Genomic DNA, 22,842 nt, shown 5'->3' with positions numbered 1-22,842 from the left:
TTTGCATAAAGCCATAAACCATGGCTCTAATGTGCTGCTAATATTTGATATGTGATTTGTTCGGGTTTTTTCTGTCTCAAAGCAATGGAGACAAGAAGAGGAAGAGCGAGGGGGGGGGAGGGTGGAAGGAGAGAGAAGTGGGGAACGGAGAGGGGATGGATGGAGAGAGAAGGGGAGGGGTGGAGGTGAAAGGGATAGTAAGGAAGTATGGATGGAGAGGGGAAAGGAGAGAAAGAGCTAGAGAAGATAGTGAAACATATAATAAGAGCGATTCGTGTACATCAACTGATATATGGCTGTCGATCCCATCGACTTGAATAATGTCCTTTCTGAAAGGGGGAAAAACCATTTCAGTTTTCGCACAAGAATGCGAGTTCTCACTGCATTAACACAAGAAATGGTCGTCCTTGCCCTGTGACATAGAAATATTTGTGAAAATGAGAATACGATATCTTGGGATTGGGTATGAAGGTATTTTTGCATCAGGGGGGTCGCCCTGGGAAAAGCAGCGGATTTTCGGATATTGCCACGTAAATTAATTGAATTACCGTCCCCTCTCTTCCTATAATAAGATCACATAAATTGTACTTTCTTTTTTTCATTGATTCAACGCATTAATTTTCACTGAATACCCTTAAATTTCTGACTAATTTGACCTTTTAAGTGCGAAATCCTTGACAGAATAAAAAAGTCGGATATTTCATCTTTTAATTGAGCTCCTTTTTTATGAATTTTAGTTATCATTCCTAGACTTTCATTTATAAATTTGCGTTCTCAATGGGCGGACAATTTTGATAGGGGCGGGGGGAAATGACCCGAAGTGGTTTATTTTATACTGGGTTGAATATAATGGATCTTTTAATAGGAACACGCCCATACCTGTCTTTTTATATTCTACTCGTGACTCTCTTCGCTCTTTTTTTTCTCCCCGCAGATGCGAACATTTTTTTTTTATGATGTTTAATCGCTCTGAACTTGTTTGCACTTCATTAGTTAACAGTCCGCAGCATTTTATATATATTAACCATTCGTCCGTATGGCAAGCCTTTTTTAACATTCAATCCTATTTCTTCATATCAAGAATTCATTTCTTGATTGTATAAAGAATTCGATTTCTAGATATCAAGAATTCAGTTCTTGATATCATGAATTCGATTTCATGATCAAGAATTACCAAGATCAAGAATCACACAAAACCATTTCTTGATATCAAGAAATAGGATTAAATGTTCAAAAGGCTTGCCATACATCCGTGACTCTTAGTTTGTTTTTCATGTCTCGCTCATTGTCATCTTTTTCAGATCACCTCTCTTTGTCATGTCGCCATTGTCCTTTTTGCGGGCCTTTTTGGTTCTCATGCTTACTCACGTGTAAGGAATTCTTATAAGGATCACGTTATATCCAGTCACGTGATATACATTTTAAAAGAAAAGTTCAGACTACGAGCTAACAAGTCTTGGCACTGCGACGCAGAACAGATTCAAGAACATGGTTAAATGCAAGTCAAATCACAATCAACAGCTGGGAGGTATTTGTCGAAAATGGGTGAACTGAAATAGCAGATCCATCCTTAGTTTCTTAGTAAACTGTAGCCCTCCTCTCTATCCGGTCATCGATCGTTGGATGTTGGGTGTAGATTAACGCCACCTTCTATTTCAAACATTACGTTACCAATATAGATTGGCCTACTTAGAGGCACTGCCCCCCCCCCAAAAAAAAAAAATCATGTTAGGATACTGAAATATCAAGTATATTTTCGACACCGTTCACCAATATATCAACATGAATTCGGGCGACACGCCCCTTTTGATACCTGTACAGAACCACACACACACACGCACACACAAATAATATAATTGATCTATACACCGCCTACACAATTCGCTTATGAATATAATGATTTTCGGAGATAATAGATGAACGATTCCGTGAATAATGTCCACTGTAAACCGAAACTTGTCATGTTCCGTTGAATCGAAATCCCGGCGAAATCCCTTGAAAGATTGCGCAGAGATTTTTTTTGTAGTCGGTTGAAGGAGAAAGATATCGACTCCGCTATGAAACTTACAGGGGGTTTTTTTTTGGGGGGGATGGGGTGGGGGCACCTATTGTTCTTAATTATTCTTAAGTGTTGATAGACAGTACTCCCATTCAATAACTTGTATCATATTCTGCCTTGCTTTAATCGATTCGCACAATGTCAACCTTTCATTTTTATATTTTGTTATTTTTGTTGCTGTTGTTTTTCATGATTGTCTATTGTTTTTAGCAGTTTCAGATCATTTTTAATTGCTTGTAAGTACTGTGATTACAAGTGACTGTAACTGTTAATTCACATGATTATACAAGACGGGACCAAAAGTTAAACGAAAAAAGAAATCCTTGTAGTTTCTTTTAAACTTTTTTCGAGGGGTGTAATTTTACCATTTGTTGTATTCTTTTCATAGATGCATATGATTCAAATGCTAGTAACATAGATTCGTCTTCTTATTATTATCCTCCCCCTCCTCCTCCTCCTCCTCTTTCTTCTTCCTTTTCCCTTCTTCTTCTTCTTCTGATGATGAATTCTCCCCCAAGTAATTAGTTAATGCTGGATCATTATATTTGCAGGTTTCCAGCAATTTTACAACCATAACCTAGAAAATTTCTTTTTTTTTCAAATTATCGCATATTTCTAATTGCATCTAAAATAGTCATAACAAGATTGTTTTCCCCCATTAGCCTCAATTTAAGTTGGTTCATTACATTTCATTAAAAAAAGTCTTCTAGAAAGAAAAAAAAGATTTCGAATTTGCTTCCGCATCTGTCAGGTACCTATATAGTTCGGTCATGACCATGTATAATCCTCTCACACACTCCCTGATTTTGCCCCCAATCAGTTCTCTCTCCCCTTCCCTCTCAGTGTCTGTCTGTCTCTATCCCCCACCTCTGCCCCCCCCTTTTTTTACTATACCCCCTCCCTCTCTCCTATTTTGTTCTCTATTTCAAAAGGGTTTATCATGAGACTGCACCCAAACACAAACAATAGAGTTTATAATAAAAGAGAAGTTCAGCATTCCTCTGCGTTTTGAAAGAGATGGGTTTTCATTTTACACCCGTGAAGGAGGAACATATACAGCCGTTTCCACAAAGCGAGGTCTTTCATCATCATTAATTGCTGTTATAATAATTGCTTGACAATGGCGAATGGGTATGTTGTACATTTTAATCCTTCTTTGAATAAGTTCGACTTTCTTTGCTTTCTAAAATTACCTAAAATATCCGGATAAATTCGGTAAAAAAGTATATTTATCTCCACTAAAGGATTAACCAAAATATTAATTGGGCGACCCATTTTGAAGCCAATTGTTACGGGTGTGTAAATATGAGGAAACCCGATTACCGTGATTTATTACCGTGATTTTTAATTTTAACTTATAAGGAACATGACTACGATGATCAAGCTAGATATTAAGTCAGTATTCGAAATAAGTTTTAGGTTTCTCTCTGGTCATTTATCGCTGAACGCCATGCATGAACTGCGTGGTAAAAGTTGTGTCAGATCATACGGGGTCAGATATCAGGTGTTTCCCTATTATAATCGGGAAATTGACCTTTTTGCCACGAAGAATTATAATACTCTATCCAGGCCTATATCAATTGCACTGTGTTTATCACTATTAGGCATCTGAATTGAAGTTTCTAATTGTTATTCATTTTAAGAAAAAAAAGGGTTTCAGATGAAGAATATATTTTTATGTGCTCAACAAGCTTTGCTTTTATACAGACCAACTCTTTCCCATACTGAATTTTATTTTATAATAGTTATGATATTTGCTTATAATATTCTGTTTTGTTATTTTTAGGTTGCTCACAACGAAAACAAAATAACAACGAAAATGAAAATATACATTATATATTTTTGGATGCATTTCATGAAGGCAAATAATCATTAGAATTCTGTGTAATTACATTTTGAGTGATAATACTGAACAATCGCCTATTGTAAATTTGAGGTAGCCCTATAACTAGTTCGATTTTGAAAGGAATATCTATTTTTTTATAATGCGATTGGTCTTACCTGAGTGTGAAAAGGATTCAAGATTATTTTTACCCACTTTGCCTAATTCTCTTTCATATATATACATACATATTTGTTCGAGACATATATAGTTTTTAATTGTACGGTAATCATGGTGTAAATCTCAGATTGTTTAACACCATCATCATGATCATGGTTACATTACCTTGGTTTACTATACCAGATTGGCGTAAGTACTGCATTGTAAAAACATTTAAAATTCTAAAAATTCTAATTCGTGGAGCGTTGTGACCCAGTGGATTAGTCTTCGGACTTTAAAACAGAGGGTCGTGGGTTCGAATCCCAGCCATGGCGTAATTTCCTTCAGCAAGAAACTGATCCACAATGTGCTGCACTCAACCCAGGTGAGGTAAATGGGTACCGGTAGGAAGTAATTCCTTAAAAAGCTGTGTGCGCTATGAACACCTAGACCAACCGAATCATTCGGTTGGTCTACAGTAGACGAACTGGGATTATACCATCCGGGATGGATAGTAAACAAAGCGGATGTGGACCAAGTGGTAATTTACAAAATGGTCCAGTTGGGTTTACTTTTAGACGAACTGGGGGTAGACCATGTGGGATAACACCAAACGAACAATTAGACAAAGTGGGTAAACCAAGTGTCAATAAATTTATTCAGGTGGTAGATTGATTTCTTTCCCAAACTTTCAAACTTTACTTTTTTTAATCCTGTAGTCGCATTTTTCTTCTTTTCTCCATCAGTCATCATTACGAGTCTGGCGTGCCGATCGTGAAGTCGAAAGGGACACCGAATTCGGTGATTTGTGTCGTACTCGTCATCGTGCTCATAATCATTGCCGCTCTCGTTGGCATCGCGATGCACATCTATACCTTAGGTGAGATCTCAAAGAGAGAGAGAAAGAAATAGGGGAAAGATAGAAATCAAGAGAGATAGATATACATAGAAAGAGGAGGGTGGGGAGAAAGCAAGAAAGGGGATTTAAAGAGAGGGGGAGACGGAGTTGGGGAGAAGCAGAGGGGGGGGGGTGAGTATAGTAAATGAACTTTTTTTGATAAAATACTTTGGATTACTATGTATTTTATTTTGTTTTAATACTTTGCTTAATTTATTAGAAAATACAGAGAAGCCCATTCAAAAATATATTGGTATCCCACGAGGCCATGTAACAATGTACATAAAGAAACATTACTTCACAAAACATTATACACACGCATATATATATATATATATATATATATATATATGAGAGCTATATATGAGAGCTATATATGAGAGCTATATATAAGAGCTATATATGAGAGCTATAAGAGCTATATATGAGAGCTATTTTTGAGAGCTATGCTCCTTTTAAAATCTATGATTTTATTTCTACGGCATTTACTATACCTTTTATGATTATTTTATTCCATATGCCGAAGCAGACTATTTCTCTCTCTCTCTCTCTCTCTCTCTCTCTATATATATATATATATACAATGCGTATAAAAAAAAGTTTATATTTAGAAAAAATCCTGTAAATTTATACATTTTTTAATATCCTGAAGATTTTTCTACATTTCAACATTTTGTACAGATCCATAATAAGCAAATGACGATATAACTGTAGAAAAATATTTCCACTTGAGTGAGTACCACTTACTTTTGAATAGTGAAAATAATTTGCGCAGAACTTTGAAATAATTACGCGAATAAAAGGAGACCTTAATCATGAAGAACACGTGGGATATGGCTAGTAGAATTGATTTGAAGATATCTTTTACCATTTTTAAACTTGTTTCCTTGCCCAAAACACTTCGAAGAGTGCATTGCGCCCCGGGCCCCACTCCCCCACACACCGAGGCCATTGTGACGATATTTGCCTTACACTGAGCTGTGATTTACATGAAATGGCATAGGCTTGATTTTCATTTTGTTAATCATTGTCAAGCTTGAAAAAAGTGTGGAGAAACTAGTATTAAATGAAAAATGAAATGTAAACCCTCTTTAAATGATAAAAACTTAATGAAAAATGCAGGAGCTGTCTGATATAAACTTTTGTTGAGATTCAGTCGACCTCAGAACCAGCTGGCACAAAAAGGATAAAGGTTGTACTTACTAAGTGTTGAAATTTCAATTTTGGTGGCAAAATTGTTACAAAATGCTTGAATGTGTCCGTTTTATTTCACTTGACTAAAAGTGCAAGGGAAATGTATGAGAAATGTTTTGCAGGGTAAGTTTGAGTTCGCTATTTCCCCTTTACACAACGTGAAAATCTGCGCAAACAAATTTCTGCGAGCTTTACAAAAATGGACAGTTCTCACTCAATTGTAACATTCTGTCCAAACTGTTACTTTCTTTGGATAGATAAGACCCAAACCCAAGATTATATGTGAAAAAAAAATACCCACATGTTGTATATTTTCGAATTCCCAGGGCTTTTTCAAAGTGTAATTTTTGTTTGATACGCACTATATATATATATATATATATGCACAAGTAGAACAATCTCAAAGCCAAAATGATATTAGTTGGATCTGGATGTGTAACCATCCGGGGTAACCATATAACAGAAAGACCTTTATGTGATGACGATAACTTGATAAAAACATCTTTGTTGAATATTTTCACATGAATAGTTTTACCTATTTTGCGTTAACCTTGCATTTTTCTGGGCCTTTCCCCCACTCTTTCCCCTTGGTATGTTTCTTTCATTACCATTGTTCTAACCATAATGACAAAAATTACACAAGCCGAAAAGTGCAATGAGATTTGTCTGTAAACAAATGATGAAAGCAGCCTCATTGAAATTGATTTGTATTGAAGGAAAAAACACGATTGGTTCAATCTGAAAGGGGAAAGAATACACAGTCGGCGGCTAAACGTCAATCGTGAGCCTAAAATTGACTTCGAAAAAAAAACCGTTCTAATATTCAAACGCCATACAAATTCTTAAGCATTGTTCGAAAAGTATTTTTATGTTTTTGTTATTGTACTATATATATTACATAAGAATTTTTTCATAAGTTTATAAAACCTTATTGGCTTGTAGGGCCTATGTGTTCATCCTTCCTGGTGCTCGCATTGTCTGTTTAGTGAGATAAATAATCATGCTCAAGGAGGTTAAATTCATTAATAATAAAAAAACATGGACCTACAACAAGTTTATGCTCAAAACGAACCTCTTTAACTCACCGCATTCGCTTCTTCTTGCCAATATCACACCCCGGTAAATCTAAATGTGTTACCATTATAAGTCTTGCAATTAATTGTGAATTCGCGATTGATTGCTAACCTACTTCTGGAAACAAGAAGTGTAATCTGATTTGCGATACAGTTACAATAGAATTGATTTATCAATTGTAAAATTGGAACAGAATATTTGTAATTGATTGCAAATATTTTCATGCAAGTTTCAACACTCCCGTGGAGTATTATCTTGCAACGAAAAATAAAAACATGCTATCCATTTTTAAAAGTGTCGATTTAAGTACTTACTTCCTCTAATAATGTTTTCTTCCTGGTTGATAAGTGTATACCCTTTTGTTTTCTTATTTTCCCTCTTTCCATGATTTGTAATTTGTATTACAATATGTTATTATTTTATAGCTGTTGATACTAATTAGTATATATTCCAAAAAATATTGAAAGATATTTTTTTGATATATATTTCTGATTTATAATGTATTGCATTGACACTAACTGTATTCTATCATATTCGCATTTCTTTGTTTTATTGCTCACAGGCTATTTGAATACTCAAAAGCTGATAAAATGCATAAAATATACATGTATATCAGCACACCAATTTGTCAATGTAATGGCAAAGTGAATTGTACGTCAATTTTTTGGTGTTAAATCGACAGTTATTTGATCTTGTATCTTGTATTTTACTCTTATCATTATTTTCCTTAAAGACTTTCAAGTAGACAGTGAACAAAAAAAGTTACTGCGGGTGTTGCTGCCGAAGATGCTACTACCATTATTACCGTTGTCATTTTGTTGTTACTACAATTATATTGTCTAATAGGTGTCACACGCTTAATTGCAACAAGAAGGCAAAAAGTATTAATTCGACCAAACACATACCATGGATTTGTAATTTGACATTATTTGGCCAATAGGCCAAAAGGCCTTTTTACATAATGCTTAACCATCTAACGTTGATTCTAAGAAGGGCATTCACTTCACTTTCTTAGAAGAAATATCACTTAACTTTTGGAACTATTTGACTGGAGGAATTGATCCGGGTTGTCTAATTCTTTCAGTAGATGAATGAGATCTCGTCACTAAATTTTTCATACATGTTGATTTATTTTTTTTTTTCATTAAGCAGTCAATGATGATCAGCTATGATATCTCAGATATATTTCCTGTATACCGGTCGTAAACGTTCAGTCCCCCTAACTTAATCCTAATTTTATAAGATTTTATTGTGGATACTGCCATCCGACTTGTGTGTTTACTGAGGAAATATTTACAGGTGTGACACCTTTTCACAATGAAATACCAATTATATGGCACGATCCTTGTACACTGTCGCACGTTAGTTGAAATACACATTTTAGATATATAGTTAAAATTGTCTTATTTTCATCCCCTTCTCTCTCTTTCTCTCTCCCTCTTTTCCACAGAGCTTTCCAGACAAGGTAATTTGAAACCAGTTCCAAGTAGGCATATATGTTACTTTTAGCTATTTTTTGCATTATGGGACAGAAGTATATAATCAAATTGTGTCATTGTATGATGTCAATCGCTGACATTTCGTGGTTTTTATTGTTGCAATTCAAGAATGATTAGAAATATTTATATAAATCAAATTTTCTTTAATCAAGAAGAACACTTTCCCATATATCAGATACACAAGCTTAAATTTGATAAGACAGTAGTAGTTGATTCTATTTCAGACAAACTAAATATAATACATTACAAAGTTAGATGTATTTTTTAAAAGAATTATTGTGCCAATGCACGAAATTCCCATATTCATATAGTTGTTAGAAATCAGATTAAGTGACCAATACGTTCAGTGGAAATTTAACCACAATAATAGGCACTTGAAAAATGAGGTTGCAATTGGCATATAGTTTAAGATTATTGATTCTAAATTACGGTACGGGACAGAATTAGGGTGGCCTGTTACAAAGTAACATGACTGTGTTTACTACGCAATAACAACCTATAGAAGTAGGAAAGAAATATAACTCGAAGAACAAATACGTTTATGTTGATGAAATTTGGTGTAATAATGGATAAGTAGTTGATCCCACAACAGGATATCAGGGTTTTACTTCGGGCATGTCGGGTGTACACTGCAAAAACTCTGGTGTTGATTTAACACCAGCCCGGAATCTATGTCCACATCAGAGAAGTGTTAAACAACACCAGTTTCGTTTTGGTCTTACACCGGATAGGTGTTTATACAACACCAGTTAGTATTAAAACAGCATCGGTTTGATTCCAAACTGAAGTAGTTTCAATATTTCCTTGTGGTGTTAATAATCAACATCGGAGTTTTTGCAGTGTATGGAGCAATACTGTGGATAGGTAGAAAACTAGTTTGGTTTGACGGTAAATTATAGATATATCTGAAACAACTGATTCATTTGTTCCCCTCATGTTATTTTTATCATTAGGTGGCAAAGGTATGGTCAATAAGACGGTTACCACGGAAACGCCGGAGTCGATGACCACGACTACCACTATGCCAATGACTACCCCCGAACGTATGTACTGCGTCTCTTACTTTCCCAATATAGCATGAATCTGGGTTTTTTTATCTGCTGTATCCTTTAACCCCCTACTAATCTCTTAGTTTGGGATAAGCACTGTTTGCCACAGGTCTATTGATGTGTAGAGTATTACAGGGACTCCCAACCTTGGTCATAAAATGTTGTGCGAGAACAGGGGCGGATCCAGGATTTTCCAAAAGGGGGGGGGGAATTTTTCGGAGGAAAATTTTGACTTTTTTTTTCAACCACAAATTAAGGATATTTCCTACCCGAAAAAAATTGACAAGCAAAAAAAAATCAAAAGAGGGGGCACACCTCTGTTTTAATGGCAATTTTACATTACAAATTTCAATTTTGCTTCTCAAAAGGGGAGGGATTCGTGCCCCCTGTGCCCCCCCCCCTGGATCCGCCAGTGTACCAGAAGGAGAACAGTAAGTAAAAAACAGAATGGTGAAAGTTTGAAAGAAATCGGAGAAGTAATAAGAATGTTATGGTTGTTTTAAAATTGAAATGAAAATTTAAAATTGATAACTAAGTAATAAATTATGACAATCGGCAAAGACAATTTTTCCATGGGCCATGTACTTAATTATCAAGGATTTGTGATTTTCCTCACAAGTACCTATTTCCCTGGAGCAGTAAAAAAAATATCACTCTGGTAGCATATTGTTTAATGTCCTCATGAAAAAAAATATAATTTGAAGTAATTTATTTTGAAAAAAAAGTAAAAAGTAATTTTAGCTATTATTTGGTTTGGGGTAAATGGAAGATAAGTCCTCGCCTTAACATCGTATGACATCACAAATGCGGCCAATTTGAAGTCTTGAAGTGATTACCAATGTTTACAACTTTGAAAATTCATAACTTTCTTATTGTTTGTCCGATATTGTTCAAACATTCACCTATCAGCATGTCTGATTTTTCCTTTTCCTCTAAAAACAACTTTTTTTGTTGGATGGATTACCCTTTGAGAATAGTGAGCTTAGTAGGTTAGATTGCTCTTTCATTTTGTGTATTTGTGTGTATTGTATTTCTTTACATGATTTATGAATTTTCCTGCATGATAAGGTCTTATTTGCATTAATTATTTTGTATTGACCTCATCAACATTTGTCATCGTATTCATCTACATTAATTAATTACATTTAGTTGCTGCATTTGTAACTGTAACTCATTTAATTTCCATTATTATTCTACTTTCATATTGTACTTGCTTTTACATTCATCTGTTTGTTTGCACTTTTGCATTTTGTATTTGCATTTTCGTATGCATTGCATATGCATTTCCTGCTTGTATTGTCAATTGTGTTTGCTTTTGTATTTGCATTTACATTTCATTAATATATGAATTTGAATTTGCCTTTTTTTGCATTTTCGCATTTGTTTTTGTTAATGCTTGTTGGCAATTTAATAACGACGATAACATCAGAGATGACCACCTCATCTATGGATACCACAGTGGATATTACCACTCCAGAGCGTAGGTATATTTTGCACTTATACAAGAATATAATTGAATCTGTCAGGTTATTCGAATCTTTTAGATGAATATATACGTGCATGCTTATTTATTACTACCTTGATAGGGATATCCTTTTCATTCATTCATTAATTCACTCAATCACTCACTCATTCATTCATTTATCGATTCATTCGTTTGTTTGTCACATTTATTATATCCATGCCAGTAAACAATTATCTAGTGTTTTTTGTCATTCGAAGCTTTTAGTTGTAGATGCTCTTACATATATACATGTATTTCAACTCTATATTGTCTCATTTTAATGATCACTTTCATGGACACAGCCAATCGTATGTTTTTTTAGTGACGGGAGCCGGTGTAGGGGGGCAAATATACGCGAAATGTTCCAGAAAACCGAGAGAGGGAGAGAAGCAACGGAGCTGTGTTTTTTTTTTAATAAATTGATGGACCTAGTACACACTTAATGTAGAATCTGAATGAACTATCAATAAAATGGGGGGGGGGGTGAAGACTTTTGTTGGTGTCACGGGGGTCACGGGAAACAGCCCATTCACTGCGAATTTAAGCGGACTGCCGTGCATTGTTTGCCGTAAGAACTGAATGAATTCTGTTTTGATAAATAGATTTGGCCTTTGCTTTTATAATTGTATATTTTGGGGGTTTTATGGCCGTGCGAGAAAGGAGAATTGACTGCTCATAATAGATCCATAGAAATCAGGTGTGGGGTCAGGTGATTGCACAAGTACAGAACATGAATAACAACATGGTTAAACACACAAAACGCCCTCGCATAACAAACTTCCACAACTTATGAGAAATGTCTCCACCAGTTTGGGTAATGCCACATGGGGATGAGCGCCCCCATTTTTTTAAGGTAGTCGGGAAAAAAGTGGAGAAGGTAAAGGGGGAAAGAAGAATAAGAAGAATACGAAGTAAGAGGAGATAAGAAAGAAAAATGATGAATTTATACAAACGAAGTCTTTGTTATATAATGACCCCTCCCCCCCCAAAAAAAAGACGTCGACTTTACGTTGTCTCACCCCCCCCCCTCCTATCAAAATATCTTTGCGTCAACCCTGGTACTTTTGTTTTCCCTAGTATTTTTTTTGTCATATGATATAATATCGAACACCTCCAAAATAACGCATAAGTCCAAGTTGGGGGTAACCAGGGGCTGATATTATTTTGTTATACTATTGAAATCTACTGGTAACATTCTCATTTACTTAATCGTTTTATGATCGTGTGGACCTATGTTGTTTCTACAATATCTATTTACATGCCAGTGTCTTCAAAATTATCTAGAAATTTCTGTCTTAAAATTTTTCTTTTTTTTCTATTTATTTGTGGATAGGGTCTATTTTCCCCCTTGATCTTTAAGTTCACTCATGGATGAATGTGTCCAGTATTTGCGTATTATAGCAGAAGTGATCTTTTTTCAGCCGGTCTTTAGGGTTTTTGTTAATTTCCCAAATCCTAAAACAATTTAGGTAATTTGTTTGGAAAGTTAATGTTTTCACGAATTAAAAATTGTATACAAATAACGTGGCTACATATGATTTTGATTTCTCTTTTACATTTTCTCCATTTTATAAGTTTTCTGGGCCTGAATATATACCCTGACATGTATTTCTTTATGTAAGGAAACACAACTGCCGGAAGTTAAAAAGGATTTGTAACTTATGATTTCAAGCTGTACTTGGCATCTTATAATTTGAAGTGATTGTTATCATCATCGTGATTTGTATAAGGGTTCAAGCATCTATCATTGATGATAATTTTTCTGATATCTCTGATACTTTTAATCAATGTTGAATCATTACATTTTTTTTTCATACATTTTTTTTTCAAATACAGCTTGCTTGATGCCAGAGAACGTTTCCGTTGGTAAGTTAAATTTTTTTTTCTGTATCTGGCAAGCAAACTTTCATAATTATCATGTAATGTTGATTTGATTTGTGTATTCTCGGCGATTGAATGTTATGAAATCATTTATTTTATAACCTTGTTATTCTACATTTTTATCGTCATTACTATCATCATTATCTTGGTGGGCGTTTTTTATTTCGAGGTGGTGGGTTTGAAATTAATTTTTCAGCATGCTATCTTTGTACTTTGGAATCATTATTAAATAAAAAGCCATTGCATGAATCAGAAGGGCCTTTAATTCAATATTGCAATTGATTCACTCGTCAAGAAATAAATATATTCTTCTTGTATTCATGTCAATCAGTAAAGGGGATTTGCATTTCAAAAGGTCCTTGAGCGTACATGATTCATAAATACACCTACCACAATAGGAGTGTCTGTGAAACGCAGCAAACAACGACCGCAAGAATTTTTTCCACAGTTTTGACGGAATATACATTAGATTTGACAATGCAGGAATTGGACCGTAAAGATACCTGTTGGTAAAATTCCTCGGCTTCAAATCCAAGAACAAGCAGGCCTGAAAAAAAAAATTGCAGGGATGGTGTGCAAATTTTAAGATTTGATATGAAAGGCTTGGCGTGGGGGCAAAACTGACGATACGATTAGGGGGGACAAGGGGTATGGGCCCCGGCCAATGAGAAATTATTCAACGAAGATTGGTATGGGGGGGGGGGTAAATGTGAAGTTTGATTGATTATAAGTCGAGTAGCATTAAATATAATGCGAGCGTGCGATTTGACAGAAAGAAAAAAAAACATGTGAGTTTTATGTACAATATAATACTCCGTAAATCTGTTCTGCTTTTGCGAGAAATAATTTTAGATTAATTCGAGAAGGCGGTTATATCAAGTTGAGCGCCTGATGGCGCGATAACGTGCGATATGGTGATCGATAGACCTTAAAGTGGGGGAAATTGTCATGGCTCCGAATAAGGGAGGCAGTTTTATTTTCCACTACTGGGATGGGGGGGGGGGGGGGGGGGTCCGTGAATCATTCCCGCAAAATAGGTTTTTGATCATTCGTATGCAAGGAAACTCATCGATCAGCGAGAAAACTTGCATTTATATGTATAACGGTATAAATGGTATAACTGATTCGGCTAATCGGATATTGTTTATCGTCGTCAAAGCATGTAGTGTCATGCCCTTTCTGGAAAATGAATTTCAATTTGCTTGCGTGTATACGAGAAAGCTAAGCGACCGAGGAAGAGAATTTGTTATTCTAGGCCGGGGAAACATACACTGTAAAAACTGCGGTGTTAGAACTGACACCAATTGGTGTTAATAGAGGACCACACCCTGAGGTGTTGAAATTACACCCTAGAGATTAAACATAACACCAAAGAGTGTAAATGTAACAACCAAAGGTGTTGTAATAACACATATAGGTGTAAAACTAACACCACTAATTCAACACCGGTGTAAAACATCTGGTGTAGTCCTCTATATACACCGGTTAACATCACAGTTTTTGCTGTGTAGCGTTTTGAATATCATTTCTAAGTATTATTATTATTTAACACGTGCACACATGGTTATTGAATTCTTGATTCATAATTATTAAGAATGAATGCTCTTGGGTTCAGTCAGTGATGTGCCGGAAACATAGAACCCTAGACTTTTCAAGACATATTTGAAGTCAGGTTCCTTGACCACTCGGCCACGACGCTTTCACATTCAAATGTTAAAAATAGCTTTCCATTAAGCAGGCAACCGGTAAGGAATGACTGTCATGAATGAATCCCGATGCAGTGATGTCATAATCCTACATGAATTAGTAAACATATTTGCGAATCTCTTTTCAATGAAATTAACCGTAGAAGTGATATTAAAACGTGTTATTAAACAATTATAATGTAAATTACGGAAAAGGTGTTTTGAAATAAATTTAATGAAACCCATGTAGGTTTGTGACATCATTAACATCCGGCATTAATATCATTATTCATTCATGGCATTTATGCCTTACTTTGGCGCAAATGAAAACTTACATCAATGCAAATAATACCTCCTTCTCATCCAAGCGCTAAATATACCGCATGAATATGATACCATATTTGGGAGAAGATCAAGCCATGATCTCTCCATCTCTCTCCCTTTCTATTTCTTCCTTTCTTTCTTTCTTTATTTCCTTCCTTCCTTCATTCCTTCCTTCCTTCTTTTTTTTCTTTCTTTCTTTCTTTCTTCGTTCCTTCCTTCCCTTTTCTTTATTTCTCTCTTTCTCTCTCTTCCTCTCTATATACTGTTCCTGCTTGATCATGATATATTATCATTCAATTATCAATTTGCAGAGGAATTTGACCTGGTGGTCGGTGGGGTACTAAATGTGACGTCACCATGTTTCCCCTCCGAGGACGACCTCCCTCCCGGCACAACCATGGTGTTCAACGCTCCGGACGGATACAGGGTCAAGATCTCCTTCAGCGAGTTCAGATTCGAACCATGTAAGTCACACAAAAATACGTTAACGAATGATAAGAAATCAACCATCTTTCATGACTTAATTCATTATACTGTATTTCAATATTTTTACATTCCTTCACCGTTATTTTTTATGAATTGATAAAATGTATAGATGGGTTATAGATACCACTAGTCTTCAATAACAACATACCCCCCAAAAAGAGGACCATATAATGACATTGTTTTTAAAATAAAAAGAGAAAAAACAACGTAACCCAATTTTTAGACAGAATGAAAAATTTCAGTGATTATTCTGGAAAAAAACATTTATCGATTTATCGAAATTGGAGTCGAAACTATTAGAAATAAATCAAGCATTTAGCGTTTTAAATGAAGAACATCCGGGAAGAATAGGGGCGATTTTTTTTTCTTCAATTATCCGATGTTCATTGCATAAACAAACAGTGGTTTAGTCTGAAATGAAACTTGGAGAGGGGGCTGCCGCTCCATCCCCCACCATTTTCCAAAACCGTGTACAAAAACGAATGACCATCCGATTGTGATTTTTTTTGCATGTTCAGCCCCCACTTTCGGCTCATCCCCTCCCTGCCCTTCAAAACCGTTCCAAAACGCTGTTTCAGTGAACTGAGTTACTTTTAACGACAATGGCCATTAAAAAAAAAAACTTATATTTTCATTCTCCCTGGACAGATGGACTGAATCGAATGTGGCTAGGTAACGGTGAAGTTCCGAGGTCCTCCGAAGGGTTCATAGGATTCTTCCAAGGCTACAATCTCCCGCCCGACTTGGTGTCTGCTGATAGCACTATGTGGTTGGTGATGTTTTCTCCTTATGATTACATGAATGCTGCATTTGAAGCCGAGGTATCGGTCGTCACCGATCAAGGTAAGGGCACTTCCGCGAAAAAAAGGTCAGAAGACAAACAGGTCTGCAAACATGCGAGGACGGGAGATTTTTTTAATTTGATCTGCGCATGCATATTCTTAAAAAAAGTGCCTGGACTGAGCATGTGTAGGTCTTGCAGCTTTCATCCTCTATGATTTCTAGCACATAATAATGATAATACTAAACGAATTTGCTGCATAGTTTGACAACGAGTACAAAGACCCCTATTTTGATCTCTTAATTATATCTTCCGATACTTCTTTGCAATTTGTGAGGAAAATTGATTTAGATGAAATAGAGCATCTTTGTACTTTAAAAAATTCTAATCGAGATTTTACAAGTCTTTGTATTAATTTAAATACGCATCATTTTGTGCAAACACTATAACATCATCATTCAACATCTAACTTCTTTTTAAGGTGTGGATCGCCTGAATTAAAGTCCCGCCTTAGTTTCGATTGGCGAAATTCTGAGCTCAATAATGAACCTATTAGTAGGGTCCATGGTTTAATACATATTTGATCTATATACATACCAAAGCAAATCTGTGTAAAGTCTGATGTGAACCGCCGGACGTCCTTAAGTTCGTCGCAGAAAGTGTCTCACGACTGTTGAGCTCCTTAATTTTCTTTTGAAAAAATATTCGCTTTTGTTCTGCATTCTGCACCCCGCCCCCTTTCTCTCTCTCTCTCTCTCTCTCTCTCCCTCCGTACAGACGCCCAAATAAACTGCACAGGTACATCTCAACAATGTCGGTATGCTTTGATGTGTTTCACTGAAGAAGAAGTGTGTAGTGGAGAGTCTGATTGTCCAAGTGGAACCGACGAAATTGGATGTGGTCAGTGTTTATGGGCAGCCAAACGGGTCAAAATTAACTATCTCGAAAATTAAGAAACTCTCAGAAATAAATTTAGTATCCCCGTCTTTCAGAAATAAAATGCAGCCTCTCGGACTCTCTTGGAAATGAATTATTTTTGTGATAACATAATCATATCCCCACAAAACTGTGATTGTGTTTATTTCCAAGAATTGTTTTAATTTCGTGTAAACTGATGATTCTGCAGTTGTCTTTATTTCTGTGGTTGCTTTACTTCTGCTGTTATCGTTACTTCTAGAGGTTTCTTATTTTTGAAATTGTTTTATTTGCGAGGTCATCTTTATCTGAACGATGACATTCATTTGTAAAATATACTGCTATTTCAATTACGATATTTTTTGTGTGAATATGTCCTATAATTCTAAATCTTTTATCTGTGATTGACAAGATTTATTTCGGAGTTGTCTTTTATTTCTAAATTATATCCATTTCTGGTTAAATACTTTTATTTCTGACTTATGTACTAGTCGTCCGAAATTATGTATTCCTTTTATAATGTTATATTTCTGAGATACCACATTTATTTCGGAGAGTTTTTTTTTATTTTTGAGGTTGTTAATTTTGGTCCTTTTTGCTGCCCATAACTGTCTACGTTTTGAATGATCGTGATTGAGCAAAAAATTATGCTGCTTTGTGTTTCACATTTATAACAGTTTTTACTTTATTATTATCCCGCAACTCTCCGTCTGATTCGACAGCATTAGTTGCCATAAATGCATCTGCCCACAAAAGAGAAAAACTTATCTTAATAGTGATTCAGTTTAATTTGAATAGTGTTTCTATTCAGGAGAATTCAAAATTCTGTTCGTTTTCCTGTTCTATATTGTTTGTGTGTGTGTTTATTTCTCTTGAAGCGCCATGAGCACTGAAAGGCGCTATAACTGGAAATATAATTTCAAAATCATGCTATGCTTTCAAGTATCTTGTACAAGAGGCTTTGTAATCACAATTTATAAATTAGTCTCAGTGTGAGCACTTTACTTTGACCTGTTTTTTCCCTTTTATTTGTTTAGATTGTTTGAATGCCCGAGATATCAAATGTCCAGATGGACAATGTATCCGACGTGACCAAATGTGTGACGAGTTTCCGTCTTGTGACAACGACAATGTCAATTGTAGTAAGTTCGTTTTCTTTTGCAACGAAATCATTTAGATTTATCATCACTGGGGTATAGATGGTGGCCTTGGGGAATATTGACCCCCAAAAAATTCACGATTAAGAAAACAAAAGAGTAAAGGGAAAGAAATGGAAAGGAGAGGGGTGAAACATGACGGTTTATTTCCAATTCGTCTAATGCAAATTCGTCCAATTGCCAACTCGTCTACTGTTATTTGTTCTACCATCAGTTCGTCCACTCACCACATGGTCAACTTTCATTTAAGGACATTCCGTCTAATAACCAGTTGATCCAATAGTCATTTATAGTCCATATACCATTTGGTTATTAGACGAAATGGTAATAGACAAGCTGGTGATTAGACGAAGTGATGATTGGACCAAATGGTTATTGGACTAAATGGTTGTTAGAAAAAATGAAGGTAGACCATGTGGCATGTGGACGAGTTGGCAGTAAATGAGTTTGCAATTTGCCAAACATGACATCATTTAATGAATATCATGTCAAAATCTATCAGAAAATCGATTTTGTTTTAAAAGGTCCAAAAAATATTGTCCTGTACGCCAGTCTGACCCCTCGGAATAGTAGAAGTAACAGTAGAAGTAGTAGTAGTAGTAGTAGTAGTAGTAGTCATAGTAGTAGTAGTAGTACTAGTAGTAATGGTAGTAGTAGTAGGGGTAGTAGTACTAGTAGTAGTAGTAGTAGTAGTAGTAGTAGTAGTAGTAGTAGTAGTAGTAGTAGTAGTAGAAGAAGAAGAAGTAACAGTAGTAGTAGTAGTAGTAGTTATAGTAGTAGTAGTAGTAGTAGTAGTAGTAGTAGTAGTAGTAGTAGTAGTAGTAATAGTAGTAGTAGTAGTAGTAGTAGTCGTCGTCGTAGTCGTAGTAGTAGTAGTAGTAGTAGTAGTAGTAGTAGTATTAGTAGTAGTAGTATTAGTAGTCGTCGTCGAAGTAGTAGTAGTAATAGTAGAAGTAGTAGTAGTGGTAATAGTAGTAGTAGTAGTAGTAGTAGTAGTAGTAGTACTAGTACTAGTAGTAGTAAGCAGTAGTATTAGTAATAGTAATAATAGTAGTAGTAAGTAGTAGTAGTAGTAATAGTAGTAGTAGTAGTAGTAGTAGTAGTAGTAAGTAGTAGTAGTAGTAATAGTAGTAGTAGTAGTAGTAGTAGTAGTAATAGTAGTAGTAGTAATAGTAGTAGAAGTAGCAGAAGTAGTAGTAGTAGTAGTAGTAGTAGTAGTAGTAGAAGTAGTAGTAGTATAGTAGTAGTAGTAGTAGTAGTAGTAGTAGTAGTAGTAGTAGTAGTAGTAATAGTAGTAGTAGTAGGAGAAGTAGTAGTAGTAGTAGTAGTAGTAGTAGTAGTAGTAGTAGTAGTAGTAGTAGTAGTAGTAGTAGTAGTAGTAGTAGTAGTAGTAGATCTTCATTGAAATTTTTTCATTGTATTTGTAGGTCTGAAGAGAACTTTGTTGAATGTTCAATTTTTTTTCAATTAATTATACACCAAAGCTATAAAATCATTTGTGTAGTAGATTTGCTCGCTCTCTTTTGTTTTCTTGTAAAGTCCAGAAATAGTGCAATTGCCATGATTTGCATTATCATGATATGTATTTGTTTAATCTTTGTGCAGCCTTTCGGTGTCCAGAAGGATTTAACATATCCACCTTACTATTCTGTGATAGTGTCAACGATTGTGGGGATCATTCAGATGAACAACAAAATTGCGGTAAATCTTTCCAGAAGTCTTTTATTTTTGCACAAAATAATGTCGGGCCCGAATTTTCCAGCAAAATACTCTAAACGGGCTTTCTTTCTGAATGAATGTAGAAGTAACTTCTTTAATGCAGGGTCAATCGAAATTATGAACAGGGCCCTGTCTTACAGATAGTTGATCAGATCAATCGCAACTATGGGCGGCCAGCAACGTCAACATATATAAAATGCTCGTTTGTTCAAAAAAAATCTAGATGTGAATGTATATTCATACATTGATTGATTTTTTGACAAATTGGTGTATTCTCCGTTGTTAACAAAGGACATTTTACTATTTCCTGTTGAAGAAATTATGGCACTGTGGATTGCCATAGAGTTGCCATTGATTTGATCAATACTCTTTTTAAGACTGAGCACGCAGCCCGGCGCGCACTACGCGATTGGGGTAACGTTTTATCAGCCTTTTGCCCCGCCTTTTGCTAACTGACAATTTGTCGCCTCTAGCCTGTATGGCAACTTTCCCTGTTTCTGATTGGCTGAGAGACTGTTACTATGGTAACTGTCGGATAAATCATCCGAAAAGTCCTCTCATAAAACACTCCCCCGAAAATAAATCAACGTATGACATCTGAACGATCAAACTATTGCTGTGAAAATATAAATCTAAATCCTGCGAGGTTTATTCTTTCTCATTCTAATGTTGCTTTGATGTTAATGATGCATTTATTCATTAACATTATCCAATCTGCAAAATGATAATGATATGTATATATATATATATATATATATATATATATGCATTTTTTATCAGTTTGTAGAAAAAAAAGGGGAGGTTATGAAACAAATAAATCTCAAAATAAAATCAATGGTCAATAAGTGTAAGAGACTGAAATGTGATGATAGATTTACACAAGTTTGAAATAAACATTATATGTGTTGGTCTTTGTGATTGCCAGCTTGTGACCACGACAATCTTCACTTATGTGGGAGCGGGGAGTGTATCTACGATTACAATGTATGTGATGGCGTATCGCAGTGTAGTAACGGCACCGATGAGGAAAATTGTGGTAAGTAGACAACGACGATGATAACCGCAATGATAGCGACGATGATCTCGATTATGAACTTACCTTTAATGATTGTGAACATCTCCTCAGACTTTTTCTAAACTAACCAAAAAGTTGATTTAAATATTAAACAACTTTTTGTTAACCAAGTCCTTTTATTTAATGTTGCATGTAATTTAATTTGTTTTACAAAAACTTGGTAGGTTCGTGTTGGAATTAATTTCTATACTGGGTGAAATGTCTGAGAGTGCAGTGGGGTTTGCCATCCTTCTTGGGGTTGGAGGGGGAGACGAGGCCCTGGCTCTCCGTGAATCCCTTGTTTGTGAGTACTTTAATTTACGAGAAGACCTTGTCTCACGGTGAGCATGAAATTATGTGAAGTATGATGACAATGATGGTTGTGAATGAATATGACGATGGAATTTGCATTTTTTAAACTTCATTATCTGATTCGTGAGATGTTTCTGAATGTTTCACTGACAAAATAAAAGGTGGGTCAAACGTGTGGTCTAGTGGTTTGAGCTTTGGACACATAATCGCAAGGTTGTGAGTTCAAATCACAGCTCTGCCATTGTCCCCACTTTGATTGAAAAGGCCCAAGACATATCTGTAAGATCAGCCACTATGCCTGATTAATTTAGACGTAAAATGTTTCCTATATCATCGGTTATGTACAAGCTTGGCGTTTATCAGCAAAAAGTTTTCCTGTCAAGTTCCTACGGCAGTTACAAGAAACAGAAACAAATACATGACAAAGATGAAGATGATAACACTCCAAAACTCAAGGTTTTTAAAATAAATCAAGATTGGCTGGGGATCGTGACCAGCCGGATGTGGGATTTATTTTAAATCTTTAGGATTAACTTTCAAATCTCAAAAGATTTAATTTCAAATCTTTTCGATTTACATCTAAACCTGCAAGGTTTAAAATTAAATCGAATATTATGTTGGTCACTATATTCACAGCCAATCTGGATTTATTTTAAATCCTTGATTCTTAAAAGGTATGATAATAGCTGATGATGATGTGGATGTGGATGCTGCTGTTGTTGCTGATGATGATCGTGACAACGACGACGATGATGATGACGGTGATGATTGATGATGATTGATGATGGTGATGATGATGATAATAATAGTTACTGTGATGATGACGATGATTATGATGATGTTGGAGATGATGATGATGATAATGATGGTGATGATTGATGATGGTGATGATGATGGTGATGATGATGATGATAATAATTATTGTGATGATGTCGATGATTATGATGATGTTGGAGATGATAATGATGATGATAATGATAATGATGATGATGATGATGATTATTATGATCGTGAATTTCTTCCTATATACCCATTAATCTCAGTGCAGCACAATGTGGGTAAATTTCTTGCTGAAGAAAAACACACCATGGTTGGGAATCGAGCCCACGTCCCTCAGATTGAAAGACGAGAGTCTTAACCACTAGACCACGACGCCCCCGTCGTAATCGTCGTCGTCGTAGTAGTAGTAGTAGTAGTTGGTACAGATGAACACGATGGACTTGGATGATTTCACCAAGATCCTGGTGTAAATTATGTAAAATACTGATGG

General features: G+C 35.4%; 1 protein-coding gene across 1 annotated transcript in view; it reads left to right on the top strand.

The window, feature by feature from the left end:
- Positions 1 to 3,049: 3,049 nt before the first annotated feature.
- LOC121418749 (suppressor of tumorigenicity 14 protein-like) overlaps positions 3,050 to 22,842 on the top strand; it is a 36,674-nt gene continuing 16,881 nt past the window's right edge. The window contains exons 1-12 of the mRNA XM_041612831.1: positions 3,050 to 3,190; positions 4,787 to 4,920; positions 8,657 to 8,671; positions 9,659 to 9,748; positions 11,184 to 11,234; positions 13,095 to 13,124; positions 15,460 to 15,612; positions 16,283 to 16,477; positions 17,193 to 17,315; positions 18,368 to 18,472; positions 20,093 to 20,188; positions 21,132 to 21,242. Of these exons, the coding sequence (XP_041468765.1) occupies positions 3,180 to 3,190; positions 4,787 to 4,920; positions 8,657 to 8,671; positions 9,659 to 9,748; positions 11,184 to 11,234; positions 13,095 to 13,124; positions 15,460 to 15,612; positions 16,283 to 16,477; positions 17,193 to 17,315; positions 18,368 to 18,472; positions 20,093 to 20,188; positions 21,132 to 21,242 (1,114 nt within the window). The 5' untranslated portion in view covers positions 3,050 to 3,179. The remainder of the gene's footprint in view (positions 3,191 to 4,786; positions 4,921 to 8,656; positions 8,672 to 9,658; positions 9,749 to 11,183; positions 11,235 to 13,094; positions 13,125 to 15,459; positions 15,613 to 16,282; positions 16,478 to 17,192; positions 17,316 to 18,367; positions 18,473 to 20,092; positions 20,189 to 21,131; positions 21,243 to 22,842) is intronic.

This window comes from Lytechinus variegatus, chromosome 1, assembly GCF_018143015.1.
Source record: "Lytechinus variegatus isolate NC3 chromosome 1, Lvar_3.0, whole genome shotgun sequence".
Taxonomy (NCBI): domain Eukaryota; kingdom Metazoa; phylum Echinodermata; class Echinoidea; order Temnopleuroida; family Toxopneustidae; genus Lytechinus; species Lytechinus variegatus.
This window is presented reverse-complemented; position numbering and strand designations above follow the sequence as displayed.